General features: G+C 33.6%; 2 protein-coding genes across 10 annotated transcripts in view; one reads left to right on the top strand and one right to left on the bottom strand.

Annotated features, from left to right (window-relative positions):
* Window positions 1-22,437, top strand: part of LOC137238498 (uncharacterized protein DDB_G0287625) — a 172,416-nt gene that overhangs the window by 62,604 nt on the left and 87,375 nt on the right. The gene's annotated exons all lie outside the window — the stretch shown is intronic.
* Window positions 1,017-15,604, bottom strand: Ir100a (Ionotropic receptor 100a). Its single transcript, XM_067789426.1, has 2 exons — window positions 14,747-15,604; window positions 1,017-2,157 (listed from the first exon to the last, which is right to left on the bottom strand). Exons 1-2 carry the CDS (start codon window positions 15,544-15,546, stop codon window positions 1,017-1,019), a joined length of 1,941 nt encoding a protein of 646 aa, XP_067645527.1. The 5' UTR covers window positions 15,547-15,604.

The raw sequence follows: 22,437 nt of genomic DNA, 5'->3' as shown, positions 1-22,437 counted from the left end.
TTTTTACATGAAGCCCTCCGAAATTTCAGTATGGCTTGCGTTTAGTGCAGTATTTTATTTTGTTCCATATCTAGCCAGTTTTTTCATTCTGTCGTAGACGCCAAGAGCCAAATTTTACATGGGGTTGTTTTCTTGTTCTCTCTTTAACAGTTTAATATTTCAACTTGTTTTAAATGGGCAATATAATAAATAAATCGTAGAGGAATAAATATTATAAGATTACTACCGCCCATGGTGGAATCACCAGGTGAAGTAAATAAAAAAAGACAGAAGATGTACGCTATCTGAAACGGCAAGGGAGTGATGTTTATTATTTAGTTGAACTACAGTAACTTTGCGCAGTTAAATCGGTTTCGGGTTTGATGAAGAGTTTTACAGTCACACTTGGAAGTGATCGTAATACAATTAAATGTGTTTCCATCCCTAAAAATCCATTGTTATTTCCATCTGCTCTGTTGATTTGTCGTTAAGATTCGGAAGTAAATCATACATATGTCCTAATATATCATACATATTTGATCAGAAGATCCCCAAAAGCTCTTGACAGTTGAATTCGTGATGTATTACTAATGGTACCAAGTTATTATTAACTAAACTATATCAGGGGATATTATAGCCTCGCAGGAATGACAAAAACATTTCTCGAAAGTCTTCAGTAGCGCTGCACAGGCGAAGATCCTTGTTGGATATGACGTGAAGATCTGTTTCAAGTTTTTTTGGAACAAATTAAACATACATATATAATGCAAACATCAACAATATGAACGTAATAGTTTAGCACGGCCTTACTTGTGGAAGTATGTTTAATTTGTTCCCAAAAAAAAAAAAAAAAAACCAAATGGAAAAAAATTTTCGTTAAAACATTTGTATTCAAGTAATATCCAACCAAGACTTCCCCCCCCCCCCCCCCCCCCCGATTCTTTGGATCTAGGGAATAAGGAAGAAATAGGAAGAAAAGTAAACTTTGTTTATTCTATTACAATAAAAATTTCCGGGTGAATTTAGATAACCTTTATTTATACAGCAACCCTTTTTATCTTATACAATATATAATATATAAACAATTCTATTAACTGTACCAATGCTGCCAATATGCTGCCAAACATAATTGTATAAAAAGCTAACTGCAAATCATTTAGTGTTAGAACTTTCCATTTGTTTCCCATAGCGCCATAACCCGTATAATTGCGTGTTCCCATTTTTGCTGTATACTTCATGTTTGCAATCCAATGATCAATAAGGCCTGCCTGCACAAATTTTAACAATAAGATATTTACATTTTTTTCCAAAGGTGAATGAATGGGGAATACGTAAGCAATATGATAGTTCTTTGGACATTCAGGTATCTTATGTAGTTGTTTCGATGCAAGATATTGTATATCGTCGATTTCAAGCGCCGATGCACGCGTCACACCAGCAAAATTGCCTTTTTTAGACATTGTCATAACAAGCCGCTCTTCCAAATCGCGGATTAAAATCAATTTTTTCTCTAAATTTTGATAAACTTTAGAAGTGTGACCATAAAAAAGATCATCTTTCATAGCTCCATGCTTAATGTATATTAAAATATTTTCATCATCTAACTCCTTCATAGTGTTTATGTCCTTATAATGAAGTGGATGTATGTATACTGTTGCTAAACTTGATTCAAATAGAGCCCAATAGATAACGCTTACCAAACATAGAGATGCTACAAAAATGCGCTCTGACATAAATGGTGGATAACTAAGAATATTGACCCGCACCCATATCACCCAAGTATCGTTAAAAATGTTTTTGTATTGCTGCTTACGTTTTTGAGACAGTCGATGACGTTCTCTAGGTTGCACCGATTGTAATTTCAAGATGGTTGATCCGTTTGATAACGCTTTTAAATTTAAATATCTGAACACCATCCAAATGAAAGGGCTAAGTAAACCAACGGTTATAAATGATATTAAAACATTGCTTTGTACAGCAAATAACGGTACTATTGATTCAGGTATACGACTTGCTTTTTTAACATAGCAACACAATTCGTCCATATATACCGGAGAAGAAAATCCAACCTCACGTGTTAAGTAATGTTTAATGAAGAAGCCAGACATTACGATATCTACTTCGAAACGTACAATGCGTCCTATAGCACCATTAAAGGTACCATTCGGTGTTCGAGAACTGTAAATAAGAAATTTTTATTATGCGAATTTTCTTTCGAATACTATTACTATACCTTTTTAAATTATGTTTCAGAAAAATAAGCAAATATACATATCGAGCCATAACCGCAGAAAGGGCTTAACCGGCATAAACAAAATTGTTCAGTAGACGCTTTTTTTTTGTATTTATATTGCGATTACTTTAGATAGTAACGTGCAAGTTGGTGTGTATATAAGACTATATAATTGACGTATACTAATGTGGGTTTTTTTTGCATTTCTTTAATAATAATGGCGCATTTGTCGGGTACGCCCTCTTTGGTTTCCAAAAAAAGACATCATAACTTGAAAGTGTCGGTTAAGCCAAAACTAAAATATTAAAAAATACACATTTGAAAACAATAAAAACAGTGGTTGGTGATGCGGATCAATTTTTTTATTCAGATTTCAAGACGGAATTCATATTTAAAGATTCAGACTGATTAACAAATATTTTAAATTTACAACTAAACTAAGTTTTTCTAAATAAAAACTATATAACTAAGGTGCAATCTATTCATTTCACATTGTCATCTTCTACATCAGTAACTGGTAATGTATCTGTGATAAAAGAGTTGTGTTTTAAGTTGAGGTACTTTCTGTGGAAAATTTCGGGAATTATATTTTTATCACAGAGTGGGTTCAAATCTTAATAATTTAATTATGAAATTCTCTGTAAGCTCCTGTATAAACTGAAGTAGAAGGTCCCTACTTTCGTAGAAGTCTTTTGGGTAGTGGTTTCGGGATCTTTCTACCTCGTTTCCCAACACAAGTATCTGCTTCAACTATTTCCTCTGAAGAATCGGTGTCGCTGTATGGAACTAGTGCAACTTTATTTGAAATCTGCGACAATAATTTGGCTATATTCATTATAATCCTTATTAAGAAAAACCTTAATCAAAAAAATAATCACCTGTGTTTGCAAGAAGTCCATATTTAAATTAAAAACACGAAAATTACGAAACATGCATACCAAAATGTTAAAACTTTGTATTAAAATGACAAAATTTTCTGGGAAAAAAAGGCTTAACCTACACATTGCGAGCACAAAAAAATATAAACAAAGAGTTTTGTGCACTTGAGCCAAAATTGGCTTATCTATAACTTCGTATCGGTATTTCGTAGGACTTTGATTTTTTTGGAGCTGGTGCATATGGTAATGGCCTTTCGGTTTCCATCAAAAACAAAAAATCAAAAATTATGTCGGTTAAGCCCTTTGTGCGGTTATGACTCGATATGTATGTATGTATTTCAGATTTTACAAATGTATTTCGGAAAACACCAACTGTCAATTCAGTTGTGACGTTTGTGAAGTAAATGCACGGTCATTTGGAATTCCTACAAGTGCAGAATTTTTCTATTTCTCCATTATCATACCTATGTACTTGTCAAATAAGCTGTCGCGAATGGCCAGAGGATGGAAAAAAAGTTTTCTTGTTTGCTCGCGGTAAATGAATTTAATTGCCCATTTCTGTTCCCACAAAGCAAGTTGCCCAGCACAAAAAACTTTGCGCCCGTCCCCTTTTCTCGTCACCCCCTCCAGTGGCGTAGTGAGGGGGGCATCCTGCACCGGGCGCTACTCACAGGGGGGCGCCAAATGGTCCGCAAAGCAGAACTTCTGATTGATTTCTGGAAAAAATTTTCTATACTAAAAAATGCATGCAAATTATCGTCCTCCTACTTTAGGAGGGATTTTTAAAAAAGAATAAGAATTTTGTATGGTTAGTTACAGAATGTAACATTGACACCAAACTCAGAATCCAAACTGACTTTATTTTCCACAATTGCTCTTATTTATAACTTAATTCAATATTTACAATATAAGCGTTGCATCGGATTTGCCCTTGAAAACCGATGCGTGAGAAATGGAATGTTTATTCAATGAAATGCCAGTGGCTTGAGAAATATAATATTTGTTTAGTCTGCTTACTGAAATGCCAGTGGCTTGATAATACAATAATTGTTTAGTCTGCTTACTGAAATGCCAGTGGCTTGAGAAATGGAATATTCGTTTATGATTGACATAAGGGCACTGTGGGAAGTGTACTGTTAACTCCCCCCTTTCTTTAAAAGAATCGCCCCGATTCTGTAATTTTGTTTGTAAGTTGATTAATTTTAACGGTTAATTCATTAAAAATTTCCTCTTGTTTTATTGACTGTCTATTTGTTTTCCATCTCTCAACCACTTTGTTGATCTTAAACAATATATATATTATAATTATAATACATGTTAATACAATGACAATCCAATATACAGGATGTGATTGTATTTCATTTCTTACATAGTTTATCAAATTAATGTTTTCAAATTTCAAATTATAGTCTTTTGACTCAATGTAATCTACAATTTCAAAATTACTTACTTTACTATTCCTGACATACTGCCATATATTTTAATCTATATTTTCATATGTAACATTATCAATATTTGTTTGATTTTCAAATGTAACTAAATAAATTCCATCTACTTCCTGATTATTGATAATATGCTTCCCTGAAACTAATACAGCACCCTGTTTTATTTCATCTATTTGTTTATTGCCTTCTTTAATTTTTTTACATTTAGCTTTATTTCCAGTTAAAATATCTGACAAGCAACTATTTGTATTATTAATTTTACAATAGGTGTTTATCAATTCTTTTTTACAATTTTCAACATTAACATATTTGTCGTTACATTTTGCAATTTCTTTTGCAATTAGTAGCTTACCATCTATTTGGGCAATTGGCCTTACTTCAAACAATTTACAATCAAATATAATTTTTGGATATTTTATGTAAATAACTATTAAATCTTCATTTTGCAATATTTTAAAAGTAGATACGTCTATTATATCTGATATAGACAGTCGTCCGTGCTCATTTTCGGTTATCTTCTCTATTTCATCAAAATGTAAAATTACTGGATTTAAAATTCCTACTTTTGCCATTGCTATAGTATTAACGAGATTTAGTAATTCCGACATTAAAAATTCATTTCTTCGTTTTACAAGCAATTTAACATATTCGTCTCCATTTAAGCTTTTTATGGTTTCAGTTAATCTATAAATTTCTTTAAAAATTTCAGAGTTTGTAGTGTACTGTTTATTATTATTATCCGTTAATTCGTTCAATTTTTATTTACTAACACCAAATCATCATGGTCTGGTGATCCCGCTATCCATTTCCATATCGTCCCTAATTCATTAATACCCCTTTTATTTCTACCACTCTTTCTTTGTAGTTGGCCCAATAAGGTTTCTATTAAACCGGTTTCAAATTCTATGTCTGAGCTCTTAATATCTGGTGATTCAGACGTTTCCTCTAAATTATTGTATCTGAATTTTTCGTTGTACAATTTTTTATCTGCAATTATGATATTTTCAAAATAAGTTAAATTGGTTATGTGGAAAATTGTTCCAAAGCTGCGGTATAGAGCAACATCACCATCTTCTATCAGTACATAATCCTACCGTGTATAGTCTACTATGTCTGATATCGCTAGAGCAATTAGTGATACAATTATTACTGGTATCATCTAAAAATGTATAATTAAGATTTTATATTATCTTTATGCACTATTCTATTTCTTTGATTAATCCTAACCCTATTACCTAAATCCTCCTTTACTATCTGTTTCCTATACCTAGGTCTTAATTTATTCCTCTCTCCTATGATTTTTTCATATATAATATCACCACATGAATACGTTTTTATTTTCCTGTTTTTATTTTGTCTGTCTAACATTTTTTCTTGCGCCAGTACTAATTTTTGTGGCACAGTATCATGTTTAATTTTATTATACAGTACCTCAAAAGGTTTATTCTCAATCACGGAGTGTATAGTTTTGTTATATTGTTGAACCGCTCTATATACTGATTCAGAAAAAATGATCAAATCATATTCCTGCTTCATACATCTCGCAATCTCAATTATCGTTGAATGAACCCTCTCCACCTGTCCATTTGTAGTACTGTGATTTGGGTCACAAAAATAAATCTCAATACGAAGTCTCCATCAAGGTTTTAAATTGCACAGTAGTAAATCCTGGTTCATTATCTAGTGTTATCATCTTTACATTAGGGAAACCCTGTAATATCTCCAATACTTTATCTTCCAATTCAGTCTTATCCTCAATTCGTTTAATAATCAAAAACTTTGAATATGCGTCAATACATGTAATAAATTTCAAAGACTGAGCATAAAATATATCCATATGAATCTGTATTCCTTTCTCAGCAGGTACAGGAGCCTCTCCAATCGGTATTTTCTTCGGGTGCCTATCATATTTATTTCCATTACAAATATCGCAGCTTCTAATATACTCTCTGAATTGCTTATGCATTTCAGGCAAATAATACATCTTACAAATTTGCTTTATATTTTCTTCAAAACTTCTGTGTGCTCTGTTATGTGTTTGTTCTTATATCGCACCCTGGTCCTCCCTGTTTGTTACATCTATAGGAAAATTCCTGGCATACAAAAATTTATTTGTAAACGTTTCCTTTAACTTAGTTTTAATCTCATAGAGATCTTCTAGTGTACAGTGAATTGCAGTCACAAGACTCGGTTGTATAAATTCCTTTAAAATTGTTATCAAATTTTCCACCGTGTCGTATTCAATAAGATGTCTTGTCCTACCAAAGTTTATCACTGAACCATGTATGGTAAAACGTACTTTACTCAGCAATATCTGTTGTTTAAACTGATTCAACGGTTTTTTTGTCTCCGGAATTTCCACATTATCTGAGCTTTCCGCAGAATGCTGCGTAGCACGATCGGATGAGTCATCAGATACCTGATTTAAATATTGCCTAGATAACGCATCCGCTACTATATTCACTTTACCTGGCTTATAAATTATTTTTGGAGCATATTCCTCGACTATAGTGTGCCATCTTTTCATTTTAACATTAGGGTTTCTTGGAGAAACCGAAAAAGATAATGGCTGATGATCTGTGTGAATCTTCATATCTGATACCCCATAAAGGTAATTTCTTAAAGTTTTTAATGCCCAAACTATGGCATAAAGCTCCTTTTCGTTTGTCGCATAATTTCTTTCTATTGAATTTAATGTTTTCGATATAAAAGTAATGGGCTTTCCTTCCTCACTTAATACTCCTCCCAATGCGTCATTTGAGGCATCTGTTGCCAATATAAATTTTTTTGTAAAATCCGGCTGAGTTAGTTCGACTTGGTTTGCAAGTAATTTCTTTAATCTTTCAAAAGCCATAATTGCGTCTTGTTCTAATCTAACCTCAATTTTTTTAGACATGTGCTGTGACACATGTCCATTTTTCCCTGATAAATGCTTCGTCAATGGTTTCGCTATCGCTGCATAATCTTTAATAAATTTTCTATAATAGCCTGTCATCCCCAGAAAACTACGAAGTTGTCTCACTGTTTTAGGTAATGGATACCTCGAAATCGTTTCAATCTTTTCCGGATCGGTTTTAATAATATTGTTAGCTACAATATACCCTAAAAATTCTACCTCCTTTCTGTAAAATTTCGATTTTTCCAATGAAATTTTCATATTTGCTTTCTTCAACGTATCAACAACCGTCTTTAAATGCTCCGTGTGCTCCGCAAATGTTTTGGAAAACAAAATATCATCTATATATACGTGACAAAATTTGCCAATGTAATCCCTAAGAACGTTATCCATAGCTCTTTGAAAAATACTAGGTGCATTTTTCAGTCCAAAAGGCATTCTTAGAAATTCATACTTGCCGTTATTAACCGGCACACACTATCCTTCATCAAAATTTGATGAAATCCCGACTCAAGGTCAATTGTAGAAAAGTATTTAGAACCCCCCAAATTAGACAGTATGACATTGCTGTCTGGAATTGGATATTTATCCGAAACTGTTACTTCATTTAATTTTTTGAAGTCCACAACCATCCTCAACTTTTGTGTACCATCTTCATTTATGCCTTTTTTTGGTACAACCCAGATGGGTGAATTGTATGGGCTTTTACTTGGACGAACCACACCATCTTGTAACAAAACCCTGATCTCCTCATTAACAAAGCTATTTGCACCTAGCGGATATTGATACTGCTTACTCCAAACCGGAGTATTAGTCGTAGTACGAATCACCGCTCTAACATCTGTCCTAAACGGTAAATTCATATCTATTCCAGAATGAATTTTCTTAATTTCCGCTATTATTTCCTTTTCCATAACAATAAATTTATTTGACCCTTTCCTACTACAGGGTTTGTAATTATCTTCTGCATTGCCGGAACATACATCGGCTGGTGCTTCAAAGGATTCTTCCTCCAAAGTAATTGTATTCAACGCTCCGTTTTCATTATTTATCTTGTCAGATAATTCAACGACTGGCTTTTCAGGATCTTCTCCCGAATTTTTTATATTCAAATTATTTTTATTAACGTGTTTTATTTTAAAACTTGCCGGAATTCTCTTCGGCTGGCATCTCAGGATTTCTTTGTCCCGAGTGTTTTCCTCTTTATCTTCCTTTCTTTTGCCGGTATTACCATCGGCTGGCACTTTAGAAGTCCTTGCTCCCAAAGTATTTTCATTTTCTAAATTTTCCTGTCGCTCGGATTCACTTCCCAAGCTAAATATTTCTGCTTCTTTATCGTTATTTATTATCAACCTCCTCCTTTCAAGATTAATCACCGCTTTTATGTCTCTCAAGAACTTATATCCGATTAGCATATCTGCTTCTAAATTTTCAATTTCATAAAAAATTTGCTTTTTACCGAACAAAGTTATAAAATGATAGTAACGTATTATTGAATAGCCGTTAATTGTTTTAACTCTTTTTTGTATAGCCAATTCATTTCTATTCTTATAAATACCGGACTTTATATAACAGCTAGTTGCTCCTGTGTCAACTAATATTTTAAAATTTTTACCTATTGCCCTGTCATACAAGAAAATGTATGGTAAAGCTAATTTTGGTCTAAAAAATTATCCTCATTTATATTATTGACACGTAGTGTCTTATTGGGTGGTTGCACGGTCTGCTGCGTGCTTCCATGTGGTCTTTTTTCTATATTACCACTTTGATTATTACTTTGGTAATTATAAGTAGGTTTTAGCTGCGGCCGATTTTGTACCCTGATGCTGGAATCAACATCCATTGGGGTCGGTCGTGGTTGCACCCTTTCAACTCTTTGCCCGAAATTTCTTTGAGGCTGTTCTTGTGCAAACCTCAGATTATTATTGAAGTTTCTTCTATGGTTATAATTATTTTGCCCATTATTTGCTGAAGGCGAAAAATGGGTCGGCCTACCGAACTGTAAAGCAAAATTTGCTCGCATATTGTTAGACTCCAATTCTTGGGCCTTTGCCAAAGCGTTCGGCAGATCACTTGGTGACAATGAAAACAGGATATTTGATAAATTCCCATTCAATCCGGTTATAAATATGCGTAAAGCATCTCGCCTATTCTTGGCATTAAGTTCCCTAGTGACTTAACTGTCAGTACCGTAGGTCATGATCGTTTTATTTATCAACAACGTTAATTTCTCGTTAACCTTATTATAATAATCAATTATTGAATTAGAGCCTTGTCTCAAAATGCTCATCTCCTGTTCAATAATGTGGGCTGGCCTCTTGTCGGCGTATGGGAAATCTAATCGTGCCAAAATGGCATCAAAATTTAGCACTGTCCCATGATTTGATAGCAAATCATTGGCTTCCTGGGTAATCTTATTTCTTAATATAGTTAGTGCAGCGAAATACCTACGGCTGCCTCTAACGTATAAACTCATTGTGTTATTAGCGGATTCCCTCCAACTAACATATTTATTTTGCTTTCCCGTGAATTCGGGCAAAGACTTTATTATCTCTGAAGACTCCTCGCACTTTATTTGCTGGTTGATGATCTCAGGCTTGTACTCCGCAATGGTAGCTGCCTGAGTCATCCCCTCGATTTGCCTGCGCAATTTCGCTACCTCTAATTTTAATGAAGCGTTAGTCGCGGCTATTAACCTAGCCACTAGGGCTTCATTTTCACTTTCTAACGACATACTTCTAAATACTTGTATCAACAAATCCACACTTAAATATTTTTAGTAATTGTTTTTTTTTTTTTTTAAATAGCGTAAGTACAAAAATGAATCTCTAGTCACTAAATAGCATAAAAATTAATCTTACTTCACTGCCGTACTGCTGCTCTCACTGGTCCTGTAACATTAAATTTATATACAGCTTCCTTTTTTTCTCTGCTCCTTTTTGAACTGCTCTTCTCCTCTCATTTACTTCTTCCTTTTATTCAACGTTATGGTTGTATGTTTGTTTTGTTATTGTTGTGATACGAGTAATTCAAGAATTACGTTTTTAAATTTGTTTTTGTTTTTGCACACTCTATTAAATTTATTTCTCCATGGACTTATTTTGCTGTTAGCTGCTCACTTGTATTTTTCTTGTCAATTTTCAAATTTCAACCCACGAACTTCACATTAAATGATTTAAGTATTCGAACAGCGATTCAACAGATGATTGAAGCTATTTACTATTGTTAATGTTTTTTTCAAACCACTTGTATGAATTCACAATGGGAGTTAGTTAAAGTTTTGAAAACAATTTTTTGTTGTTTTACTTTTGTGTTTTTGGTTTTTTCTCGTCCAGTGACGATACTTATTTAAAAAATTTTGTTGTTTAACTTTTGTATTTTTTTTTTGTTCTTTCTCGTCCTTTGACGATACTTTTTTTAAAAACTTTGTTGTTTAACTTTTGTGTTTTTTTATTTTTTCTCGTCCTTTGACGATACTTATTTTTACAACGCGTGCCCCACACGCCGGGCGGCAATTATCGTCCTCCTACTTTAGGAGGGGTTTTTAAAAAAGAATAAGAATTTTATATGGTTAGTTACAGAATGTAACATTGACACCAAACTCAGAATCCAAACTGACTTTATTTTCCACAATTGCTCTTATTTATAACTTAATTCAATATTTACAATATAAGCGTTGCATCGGATTTGCCCTTGAAAACCGATGCGTGAGAAATGGAATGTTTATTCAATGAAATGCCAGTGGCTTGAGAAATATAATATTTGTTTAGTCTGCTTACTGAAATGCCAGTGGCTTGAGAATACAATAATTGTTTAGTCTGCTTACTGAAATGCCAGTGGCTTGAGAAATGGAATATTCGTTTATGATTGCCATAAGGGCACTGTGGGAAGTGTACTGTTAACTTGCATACATCCGGAACATTTGCGACAGGTTGTGGAATAAATAAAAGCATATATCACTGTCAAACGTGAATCTGAAACACGATGGAATGCTGGAAACAATACAAGCGGGTAGCGTTATCACCACAAGTAACACCAAAAGCGAAGCTACAGTTGTGTTGAAAAATATACAAAATTTTAGTTTCATAACATTAGTTTATTTCTGGTATGAAATCTTAAGGGGGATTGATCGTGTGCAGCTCAGATTACAAATTCCGGGGATGAATTTTAGAGAATCGTATCATGATCTTAAATCATTAGCGACTGAACTATCTGAAATTCGTGACACTCTCTTTCAAGAAGCAATAGAAAAATCGAAGTCTCTTTGTGAAAAATGGGATACTGATATAGTAAAACGTGCAAGGCGTCGCAAAATGCCCGGAAAATGGGCTAGATATGTTTGTCTTTCCGCAGAATGTGAAATTTCTCACGGTATGAAAAGTGTTCTCGATCGTCTCCAACAAGAAATACGTACAAGATTTACACGACTAAATGGCCTTAATTTTAAATTTGTTTGACTACGAGTATAACTATGCGCCTGTATCTAACCATCCTGAAAAAAACACGTGGCAATGCCTACAGGCCCCTCAAATCTTTTGACAATCTTTGCATCGACTTCCAAAACGGTTGAAGATGCTGTTATATTATTTATAACCTCCTTTTTTCAAAATAGAATTGCCCTAGACAAGAATCACCAAATCGGTTGATTACCACGCCCACTTTCTACATAAAAGTTAAAAATACACATATAGAACACACATACAAATTCGAGATCTGTCGCATGAAACTATTTGCCGATGAAAAAATGTACATTGTTCATAAAAATACATTTACACAGCAATTTCAGATAATAATAAAAGGAGTAAGGACGATCGTCTTCGCTACTTCCCGAAATATTTTCAAATACAGCTCAAAGTTTAACATTTAAAGTTCCATGGCTGTCACTCGATCGAAAAATACGGCACAGAATATAGGAAAAATTTAAAATGCTACCGAAAATGCGGCGAAAAACGGAAGGTTTCAAAGCCGGGACAAATTTCTGCCAAAACGATAAGGGCGATCTGGTAACCAATGTTCAGGGAGTGCTCAGATTCTAGAGGCAAGTCGTCTACATCTTCTTAAACGGAGTCAGCCTTGAAACATTCAGCGATGTTGATAATGTTAAAATCGCTCTCCACAATTATTGCTACTGGAGCATTCCACGGTTTGTACGGGACAAGTCGTACACATTTTTTTCATTTTTAGGCCTTTACTAAAGAAAAACTATAACTTTTTAGACAATGTTTTTAGTGCATTGGAATTGAATGTTACATGTTTAAATAAAAATTAAAACCTGCTCCAGTCAGTCAGGTGAAACTTTAGCGAAACTACTAATATTAAAAAAAATACATTTGGTAGTAGCTGTATCAAGGTTTGTTAAAATAATAAACACAATTTAAATACATTTATTCGAAAAAATTGTGTTTAAAATAAATTGTTTTTACGGGACACGTGTGCAGTGAAAACTAACTACATATTCCATAGACTTCTCTTACTATAGACTTTGTCATTGTACTTCTAAGTCAGATTTTTATCTGCCACACGTGAACAAAAGCACTAGCAGTTCTGGTAAACATTGAAGGGATTTTTTGCAATAGACAAAGATATGTTTGCTCAATTTATTTGACTAGTTTAAAATATAATTTAAATTATCAATTGAACTTGCAGTTTTGTCAATCATTCACCGTAATTATAGCAGTTCTGGAAAGTGGAATATTAGTTTAAGTACCTAAAATTTAGGCAAAATCGTACCAAAAAAATTTTAATAAAGAAATGTTAAATTACATTAAAACGACTAAGAAGTATTTACTTGGCCCATTCTAAATTTATAATCGTCCTTTGCAGACTAATATAACTGTATCTTTTGTAGCTCTCAACCGATTTTATTTTCAAATCAAAAAAGATAGAAGGAATTGCCCTATATGATATTTGAATACAGGAAAGTGATTCCTGTGAGCTAAAGAATATATATGTTCTTGAAATTGTTTATATTTCTTGGACTTTTATTATAAAAACGTTATAGCCAGAGTTGGGCATTATTCGAATATATTTTTATTTATTATTCCCGAATTTCACCAAAAACAAGCAACCAGAATGAAAAATGTTACGAATTTTTCTAATTTTATTGGATTTCATATTAACGGATACGACTAAATTACTTTCATAGTTATTTTAATAAAAAAAAATGAGCCGCATGCGTTGGAAATATTTTAATAAGAAATATCAGCCTAGAAAAGAAGGTTTTTAATAAGTTTTTCGAGCTCCCGAAAATTGCTCTGGTGGAAGAAACATGGATCGAAGTATACGAAGCAAGGAAATATAGCCTTCTTAAGTGTCCGCACGTTTGCTCAGATGATGTTGGCAAAACATACACGTTTGTCAATTGATTGCCCTGAGGAAGTCCTTGTAAACCGACACCGCAATTTCTAAATAGTTTAGCATACTTAAAAGCAATTTTTATGAAATTGAATGATGATAAATTGGCTACAAGTCCACATTTTTGATTTATTGTATAATTCAAGCGTAGCGCTTGAGGAGGGAATTGTTAAACAATTTTTTAGGGAGAACATTGCCCTGTAGCTCTGCAGGTTAGCCACTAGTTATAAGAGTTCGTTTGCCCGTTGTGCCAGAGGTCACCTTGGGGCAAGCCCCGCCTATAAACATTCTGTGCTAGAACAACAGCATTTTCGTTTATCTTTTTCTGTCTAGGGGTCAAGCTGCCATAAAGATATGAGTCATTATCCACTATTTTTCAATATTTTATTAATATTCTCTGTAATACTGTATTCTCAATCGATATGTATGCACATAAATCGTGCTAAAGCATATTATTATTGTCTCAGCTGACCATTGCATTTTCTTCCTGAAGGAAATTTCCATTCAGAAAAACCACAATTTCGCCTTAAACAGTAACGGTATGGCAACGCTTCTAGCACAACAACAAGCACTATGAAACTTCAAAAATCCCCAAATACGTCAAAAATTTTGAGTGGAAATACCTTCTTTTTTATACCATGATGTTAACTGAAACAAACAAGTGTTTCTTTGCATTTTTATTTATTTTTGGAATAGAGACAAAATAATTTATCCGTCTCTCAAATAAAATTTCTTTAAAAGTTGTCTTTTTTCGTGAATAACCGACAGAAACATTATTTATCTTTTAACCGCTATTCGAATAAATTTTGCCCAGCTCTGTTTATAGCCAAAAAAGTTGTGAAAAATGGTATGACTTCCCAGGTATTTTCACTTTTGTCTTTTTTCTAACACTGTGAAATTTGATGTTACGTACCTCATAGTCGTACCTACAGTTTAATGCCGACCACTATTACTTGCTTACCCGTAAAAGTCTTCGTCTGGCCACTGCAGTTCCACTGTGAAATTCATTTTCTCAGCTAACAAATGAGTCACTTCGCCATCAGCCCCAATAGTACCAACTATTTTTCTTGTTGTATCGTTGATAAAAACTCGAATATCGGCGTAGGGTGATCTATAAATATATGTGCGTAGAGGATATTTATGAAGATTCCGGAAAATGTGCTCGAATTTTATATCGCTCAAGCGTAGCATAACACCATTTTGATCGCTTACTCTCGGAAACGGATTCAAAAATACACATTCAGCTTTGGAACTATTTTTCTTATTTGGAAAGATGTAATAAATTTTTAAGGCTCCACGTTTGTTCCATTGTCGTTTAGCAAGGTATAATAATTCGGATTGATTTGGAGGATCTAATAAAATATTGATCAGCGTTCCATTACGTGTACCATATTTATATAAATTTGTTGATAATTTATTGCTATCCATAACTAAAGCCCGATGCCGTTGATTTGAACTGAATTCTGGTCCTATTTGCCCAAAGCTCAATTGCACTGGGCAAAACGATTGTTGTACAAATTGTTGTACGATCGTCATATCATATTGATAAGCTTTGAATAAATGCAAATTAAGATAATCAATTTCTAAGAATAATTCCCTTAATATGATGATGTCGAGCTTAGCGTCGATGAGGTCATCTTGCTTTGTTACTAATTTTAAGAGGGTTTGCGATTGGAGCGTCTGAGCTTTGTAGTATTTTGTAAGTAAGATAAAAACAAAATAAAAGAAAAAAATTAAAAGCCGATATATTTGACCAAGCATTCCCACGTCTTAGTTGAAGTTGAAATGACCTGCATCCTTCAGTTATATGCTGTATTTATGGAAGTTTTTAAACAATTCCTGAAAATACTTTGTTGTTATACATATGTATCTAGGTACATATGCATGCTCAGTATGCATATAGAAATATGTACATATGTATGTATATGTATGAAGGATTGTGGATGTGTGTGCATACGTAGTGCCTATAACCCATCAGGACGTATGTGAGGTTTATCCAAAAGACAACATATCTTAAACGTATCCATATTCAGATTAATAAAATTTTAAAACTTAAAAATTTTCCCAATAAACTCAATTGAACCGTCTTAAGCACACACCAAATTGGCAATTTATACCATTTGCCATTTGGATATGGTTTGTGTTCAGATTGTCAAAATCTTCGTGTTGGTGTTAGCCGATTGGAAAAAAGATAAAATATAAAACGTTGAAATTCTTGTGTGTTGTGGGAAAATAATGCGCTATTAAGAGGTATTTACTTATAAAATAACTTCAATTTACCACGACGGCAATAAGTAATTGTCAATTATTGGTTACATTTAGCTTTTGCCATCTTGTTTTGATAATCTCTACGTAGCAATGAAAAAAAATAAAATTAGCTGATGAGATAAGCCAACCCTATAATTGAGCCATGCACGAAATAAAAGAGGAACGTGAAAACTTGACCCCCAATAATCTAGCTCCTAGAGATGGGACATATGTGAACTTTTGTTGATTTATTGTAGATAAGTGAATCTGTAAACTAAGACCTCGTTTTAACTTTCAAAATATTGGAAATAACTCAATTCTTAAAATTTTATATGAATACGACACTCTTGTGAATTGCCCAAATGTTAATGATTTTGAAATGAATCTACGACTTCGTCAGAATACCGAAATGCAAAAACTTTTTAAATTTTAAATGTAATGATTGCAACATCTCGTTGTTACGGTTGCTACAAACAAATATATGTAAAATGGTCATTGCAATCAAAAGTGTGGCGGCCACCGTGGTGTGATGGTAGCGTGCTCCGCCTATCACACCGTATGCCCTGGGTTCACACCCCGGGCAAAGCAACATCAAAATTTTAGAAATAAAGTTTTTCAATTGGAGGAAAATTTTTCTAAGCGGGGTCGCCCCTCGGCAGGGTTTGGCAAGCGCTCCGGGTGTATTTTTGCCATGAAAAGCTCTCAGTGAAAACTCATCTGCCTTGCAGATGCCGTTCGGAGTCGGCATAAAACATGTACGTCCCGTCCGGCCAATTTGTAGGGAAAATCAATAGGAGCACGATCTCTTCGGAGGTTATCGCGCCTTATATTTATTTTTTTTTTAATCGAAAGTGTAATTGATTGGTACTGCAATGTCCAGTCTCAGTTTTACGCTGCCACGTTGACCGTTAAAACCAAGATGAACATTAAAATATTCTGAAACCAATCGTGGTGGTAAGATTAAACTGCTTTTTTCCCATTTTGGTTACTGATTTTTCTTTAAATTTTGTTGTTTCATTACTGAAAAAGGCAAAGCTTTACATATTAATATGTCTTACAAAAAAATTGTGATACGTTGAACTACAGCCAAGGCGAATCCATACCAGGTGGTGGCAAAGCGAATTCAACCAATTCGCCGTGCAGAAGAATGTCAAGTCAAAAAAAAAACAATTTCATTGATTTCGATTAACTGACGTATTGTCAAGGCGTATTCATTACAGGTGGTATTATCCCATCAGCTGATTGCTTCTTCTTGATAATTTTCCATACAGCGCCTTGTACTACAACATGTCAGTTAATCGAAATCAATAAAAATTTTCTTTTGTCTTGACATTCTTCCGCACGGCGAATTGATTGAATTCGCTTTGCCACCACCTAGTATAGATTCGCCTTGCGTATTGTAGTACCAGGCGTTGTATGGAAAATAATCAAGAAGAAGCAATCACCTGTTGGGATAACAACACCTGGTACTGAATTCGCCTTGACTACAGCGCAGTCACTTATTTGAGTTTTTGTCAATCTTAAAAACACAACAGATCTGCAGAAATTGTTGTGAAGTTCGAGCCTTGTTGTTTAGAATACGGTTCCGCATAATAAGTTGACAGTATAAACAAACATAAATTAATTAATTGAGACCGGAATGCAAGTTAACAGCATCCATCATTCGACAGCTAAATCTAAAATATAAACATAATTTAAATCAGAAATAGAAACGGTTTCAGCCTTAAGCTTGAAACACAACGCCCTGCTGCCGCGAAATAAACGCGACAACTTCGCCTAGTCAAACATAGAATCCCCGTAATTACATGAAGGTGAACAAAATGAAAGCGAAGAGCGAAATTTACGCGGCGGCATTTTGCGACGATATATTTATTTCTATCGTCGCCAAACAATATCCAAAAAAAAATATTTTAGTTTATTTTGTACATAATTCTTAATTTTACTGCCAAAACATGTCGAAAAAAATTGGGAGGGATATTGAAAGACGTGTATCATTATTAATAAACCGCCAACTATTGATTCATAGTATTAAAAGCTAAAAGGTATTTAGCACAAATATTTGCTAAATTTTAGTTTTTTCAATCAGGTTATAATAGCCGTTCATTATATTATTTATTTCATTTTGCCGTAAATGAAAAGTTATCGACTGCTCCAATTTTATTAGCAGATGGTAGATGATTTCATGGAAAATTCGAAACACTTATACTTATCTCTGTTGGCAATCAAAAAGTACATTAATGCTAAATATAAATGCGATGCCTAAAAACTTGACATCAACCATAAAAGCGCTATTGGAAATCTGCTGCAAATGGTGGAATATTAATTTAAATCATAAATGATATGCCTTAAAGTTGGCATAATTCATTAAACGCTATTGGAAATATGCCGTAACTGGTGGGACATAGATAGACTCAAACATAGATAGACTCAAACCAAAGGCAAAGGTCCATCTGGCTAATTCAAATAATCAGCTAAAGCTTGCTTAGCATAGCAGGGCACAGCAATATTGCTCTCACAAACCATTCAATAGGATTTTCGTGTACTTGATTAGACGACGTAGCGCATTGCATTGCATGGAAGTTGAATTTTGATTTCCATGTATACGCTATGCGCGCGACTTTCGTACTCTTCGTATAATCAGGTTTATGTTTCACATGCTATGTAGTGCTTTGTCATGCAATACACTATAAGTATGAAGCGGGAGTCATTGGTGCCGTACGTCGTATCGCTGTATCCGTATCCCTAACGTAATCAGCTGTTTATCGTTACGACGGTAAACCAAAACCCAATTGGTTGGCTACGATACGGTTACGACCTTAGCGGCACCAATAATCGATTGCATTGATTCTCATAAGGTTGGTCGAATCAGCTGTTAAAAGGTTACCGATAAAGCACCAATGTCTCCAGCTTAATTCAGTGGTCGTCAGCTAGTGCAATAGGTTATTCGCGCTCACTTCATACCATGGCGCAACGATACAAGGTGGCAGCATGGAACAGCTGATTATACCCTTTTTTTATTTGATTTGATACATCAACTTCCGGTGCCGTACGATTTTGACATTTGCCCATCGAATTTACAAAAACAAAGTACATGGAATTTTTATTTATGTTTGTAGGTATGTCACCATGCTGCCACCTTGTATCATTCCGCTATGCTTCACATTGTGAATGATGACAAAGTGTGATCTCTTCTGCATAAACGTCAAAATTCCAAAGTGATTGGATCACCTGATTCGTATTTGACTATCGCTGTCTCATTCTGTATCTCTTTCTATCACCCGCTGAAAATAGGCGCCGCCATATTGAACAGCCTGTCAAAACGCTGAAAAGTAGCCATATTGAACAGCCTGTCAGGCAGTTGACAGATAAGAGATCACACTTTGTCATCATTCACAATGATGCTTCATACATATTATTATTCTCTTTCGGTTTAGTCGTCGCTGAACAAGCAGAGCATAGATTAGATTGATACGAATCTTTTGTTTACGCTCTCATATTTTCGCTCTCACGAGGGATTTATCTTCTAGTTGATGCTGGCAACAATCACAGATAAATCCCTCGCGCCAGCTGAAGCGGGTGCCAGAACAAAAAATGTGCCAGCCAAAACGAAAAACGTGCCAAAAATTTTGGTAAACTTTAGTTTGACCTACAACTGTAGAATAGCATTCAAAAATTATGGGAAAAAGGATAAAAATAGTTGTTTTAGTGTAAATATTATTAGTTCGAAGGCGGAAGGTAAATATTATTTCCCAATCAAAAGTTATCGCTAAAACAGGTTTTGTAAATATGAAGTCCCGATGCAACCAGTCCATTTTGATCACAGAACCTGGAACGTCAGACATGTAGGATAGGCCCTACCATTGAATGATGTTAACTATTATATCATATGTCGGATTTACTGACATTTCAAAAGAATATATGGTTTTCACTGTGAGTTAAATGCGTTACAATATTTGACTAATTACTTTAATCAAAATGTAAATTTTACTTAGATTTGTTTATATTTGACTCCAACTAGTAGTATTATTGTAAAATGAGTTTAAAGAAATGAATATTTTACGACTATCATTTTATTAAATGATTGAAACTATAATCGCCGAAATGTATGTCAAAAATCCCCATAATCAGATCTATTAATTTTTGTTTGGAGTGGCATCACTGACAAATGTTATAAAAAATGTGCATTTTGACAGCGCTCTCTCGAAACAAAGAGTTGCAAATCCATTCATCTATGAAGCAGAGTAGCAACATCGGTGAAGGTGCGCATCATAGTGTACAAGTACAAGTGTGTTGACTTATCTGTCAAGCATTCTGACAGGCACTCGCTGGATTCGGAATGACAGCGAATTCAAAATGGATACCATTACCGAATGCTCCGAATGATTGAAAAATTGAAAAAGTCCATACGATTGGTAGTCAAAAATGTTGTCGTTGAGACTAAAAATGCGACTCTAGACCTGAGATTTCCATCAGGTGAGCGAGGCTGTTTGTAGTTTTCACGTTTATCGCTTAGTGAACACACTTGGTATAGGTACACTATGGTGCGCATTTGCAAACAATCGCACATACGCAGACTTTTTTATGGGTTTAATGTTAACAATTTCTTCTGTTTAAATGTTTCGTTAGACTCAAGCAATAACGTAGTATTTGTATGTCATATTTACCTATAATTTTGTTAATATATAATGTAAACAAACATGCGTCCTACCTCATTGCTTTTTCATCAACAACTAAACCACTACCACTACGATGATTTTAGTGTTACTGACAGAGTCACAGTTTCAATTTTTGTGACCACTGGTATAATTAGACCGTAAGGTTGGAGACATCAGAAGCTGCAAAATGTTCTGGATGCTTCTTTTCATGCCTTTAATTGATCTCATTTGGACGAATATAATAGATTATACCAATGATGAATATATTTTAATTGAGAACGGGCAGGCATTATTACATATATGAATCATTTGGATATATTTTTCATATATCAAATCTCACATATTACGACACCTTGTACAATGAAGGAAAATTGTATTTTTTACAAGAAAAAGAAAATTATTCATATTCAGCTACCGACTTTTTGGAAATAGAATCTGAATTTAATATTATAGAATCTTCTTTAATGCAATTAGAAAAAACTATAACGAAAAGGAGAATTAATGAAATAGGTACAGCATGAACAATGATGATTATACTTTTATTTCAAACAAAATTAATGATTTAATAGAAAATAACAATAAACAATTAGCCACAAATTCAGGCGTATTCAATGAAATATGTACGTAGACTGAAAAATTTAATAAATGGTATAACAGGAATTTCGCATGAAAAAATAATACGCAGACGAAGAATTAAAATGGTAGTTTACGAATTGCAAAATATTTTTCAAACCATAACATTAGAAAAAGGGGAGATATTGAACTCTCATAAAAAAAAAAAAAAAAATTATTCAGAACGAATTACAATTAATAACTTTAACTGACTTACTGGACGTTTCGACATTCAAAATTTTACAAAAGGCAGACATTATTTTGTGCATTAAATATCCGAAAATAAATAAAATTTGCACATTATTTGAGAGCAGACAAATTAATACTTAGAAATAGTAGCACTATGTAATAATACATTTGTACCTATTAAACAATGCAAAGTAGAAAGTAATATTTTTTGTAAACAAAAATTACAAGATACATGTTTTATAAATTGTTTTTTATTCAATAATTTTTTTTTAATTAAGCAAAATAATAGACCAATTGTTGAATATTAAGATTCGCCAATATAAATTTTCTAGAACAGATTAAAAATACGTATACCGAAAATCCTAACTCACAGCTCCACTTTGGCTCTAAACACTTTTCACACACTTTTAATTTATTATGTATGGATGTCACACACTTTGGAAATTTTTAAATAACAAATATATATGTAGTAGTAAGAATGATGCCATTCGCAAAGGAATGGTGAAACTAAATTTACAATAAGATTATAAATAGAAGCCAGAGAAAAAGTAAAGCCTTGCAGTGTGACTAGAAAGGTTAGTTGTATTTTTTTTTAACGCTTTGCAACATATTGTGAGCTTAATTTTCATTCCTTAAAAATTCTGGAAATGAATTAAAGACTTCGTCACAATACGTAGTTGCAAAAATGGATAAATTGTAATTGAGGATATTTACGTGAACGTATGTATGTATGCAATAGTTTCTGAACTGTAAAAGATGCAAATAATTTATTAGCTGAAAAGTGTCTGCTTTGGTGGAAACTCCCATATATATTTTTATAAAATTTAATCTGTACTCCATTTTAACATTTAAAAAAAGGTACCTAATATGAATTTAAAGCTTTATTTTTCTATTATTTGGTAGATTAAGAGTTATTTATAAACTTTTTATCTAAAATACGGCTTACTGA

This window comes from Eurosta solidaginis, chromosome 1 (genome assembly GCF_040869045.1).
Source record: "Eurosta solidaginis isolate ZX-2024a chromosome 1, ASM4086904v1, whole genome shotgun sequence".
NCBI lineage: Eukaryota > Metazoa > Arthropoda > Insecta > Diptera > Tephritidae > Eurosta > Eurosta solidaginis.
Note: the sequence above shows the minus strand (reverse complement) of the source record. Positions and strands in the feature narration are given on the sequence as shown.

What these genes read in the sequence shown, in the direction of transcription:
- Ir100a (XM_067789426.1), bottom strand. Translation starts at nt 15,546, where the DNA reads ATGCTTGGTCAAATATATCGGCTTTTAATTTTTTTCTTTTATTTTGTT. An exon ending in CCAGACGAAGACTTTTACGG is followed by an intron (nt 2,158 to 14,746) that starts GTAAGCAAGTAA and finishes TCTTATTTACAG; the next exon opens with TTCTCGAACACCGAATGGTA.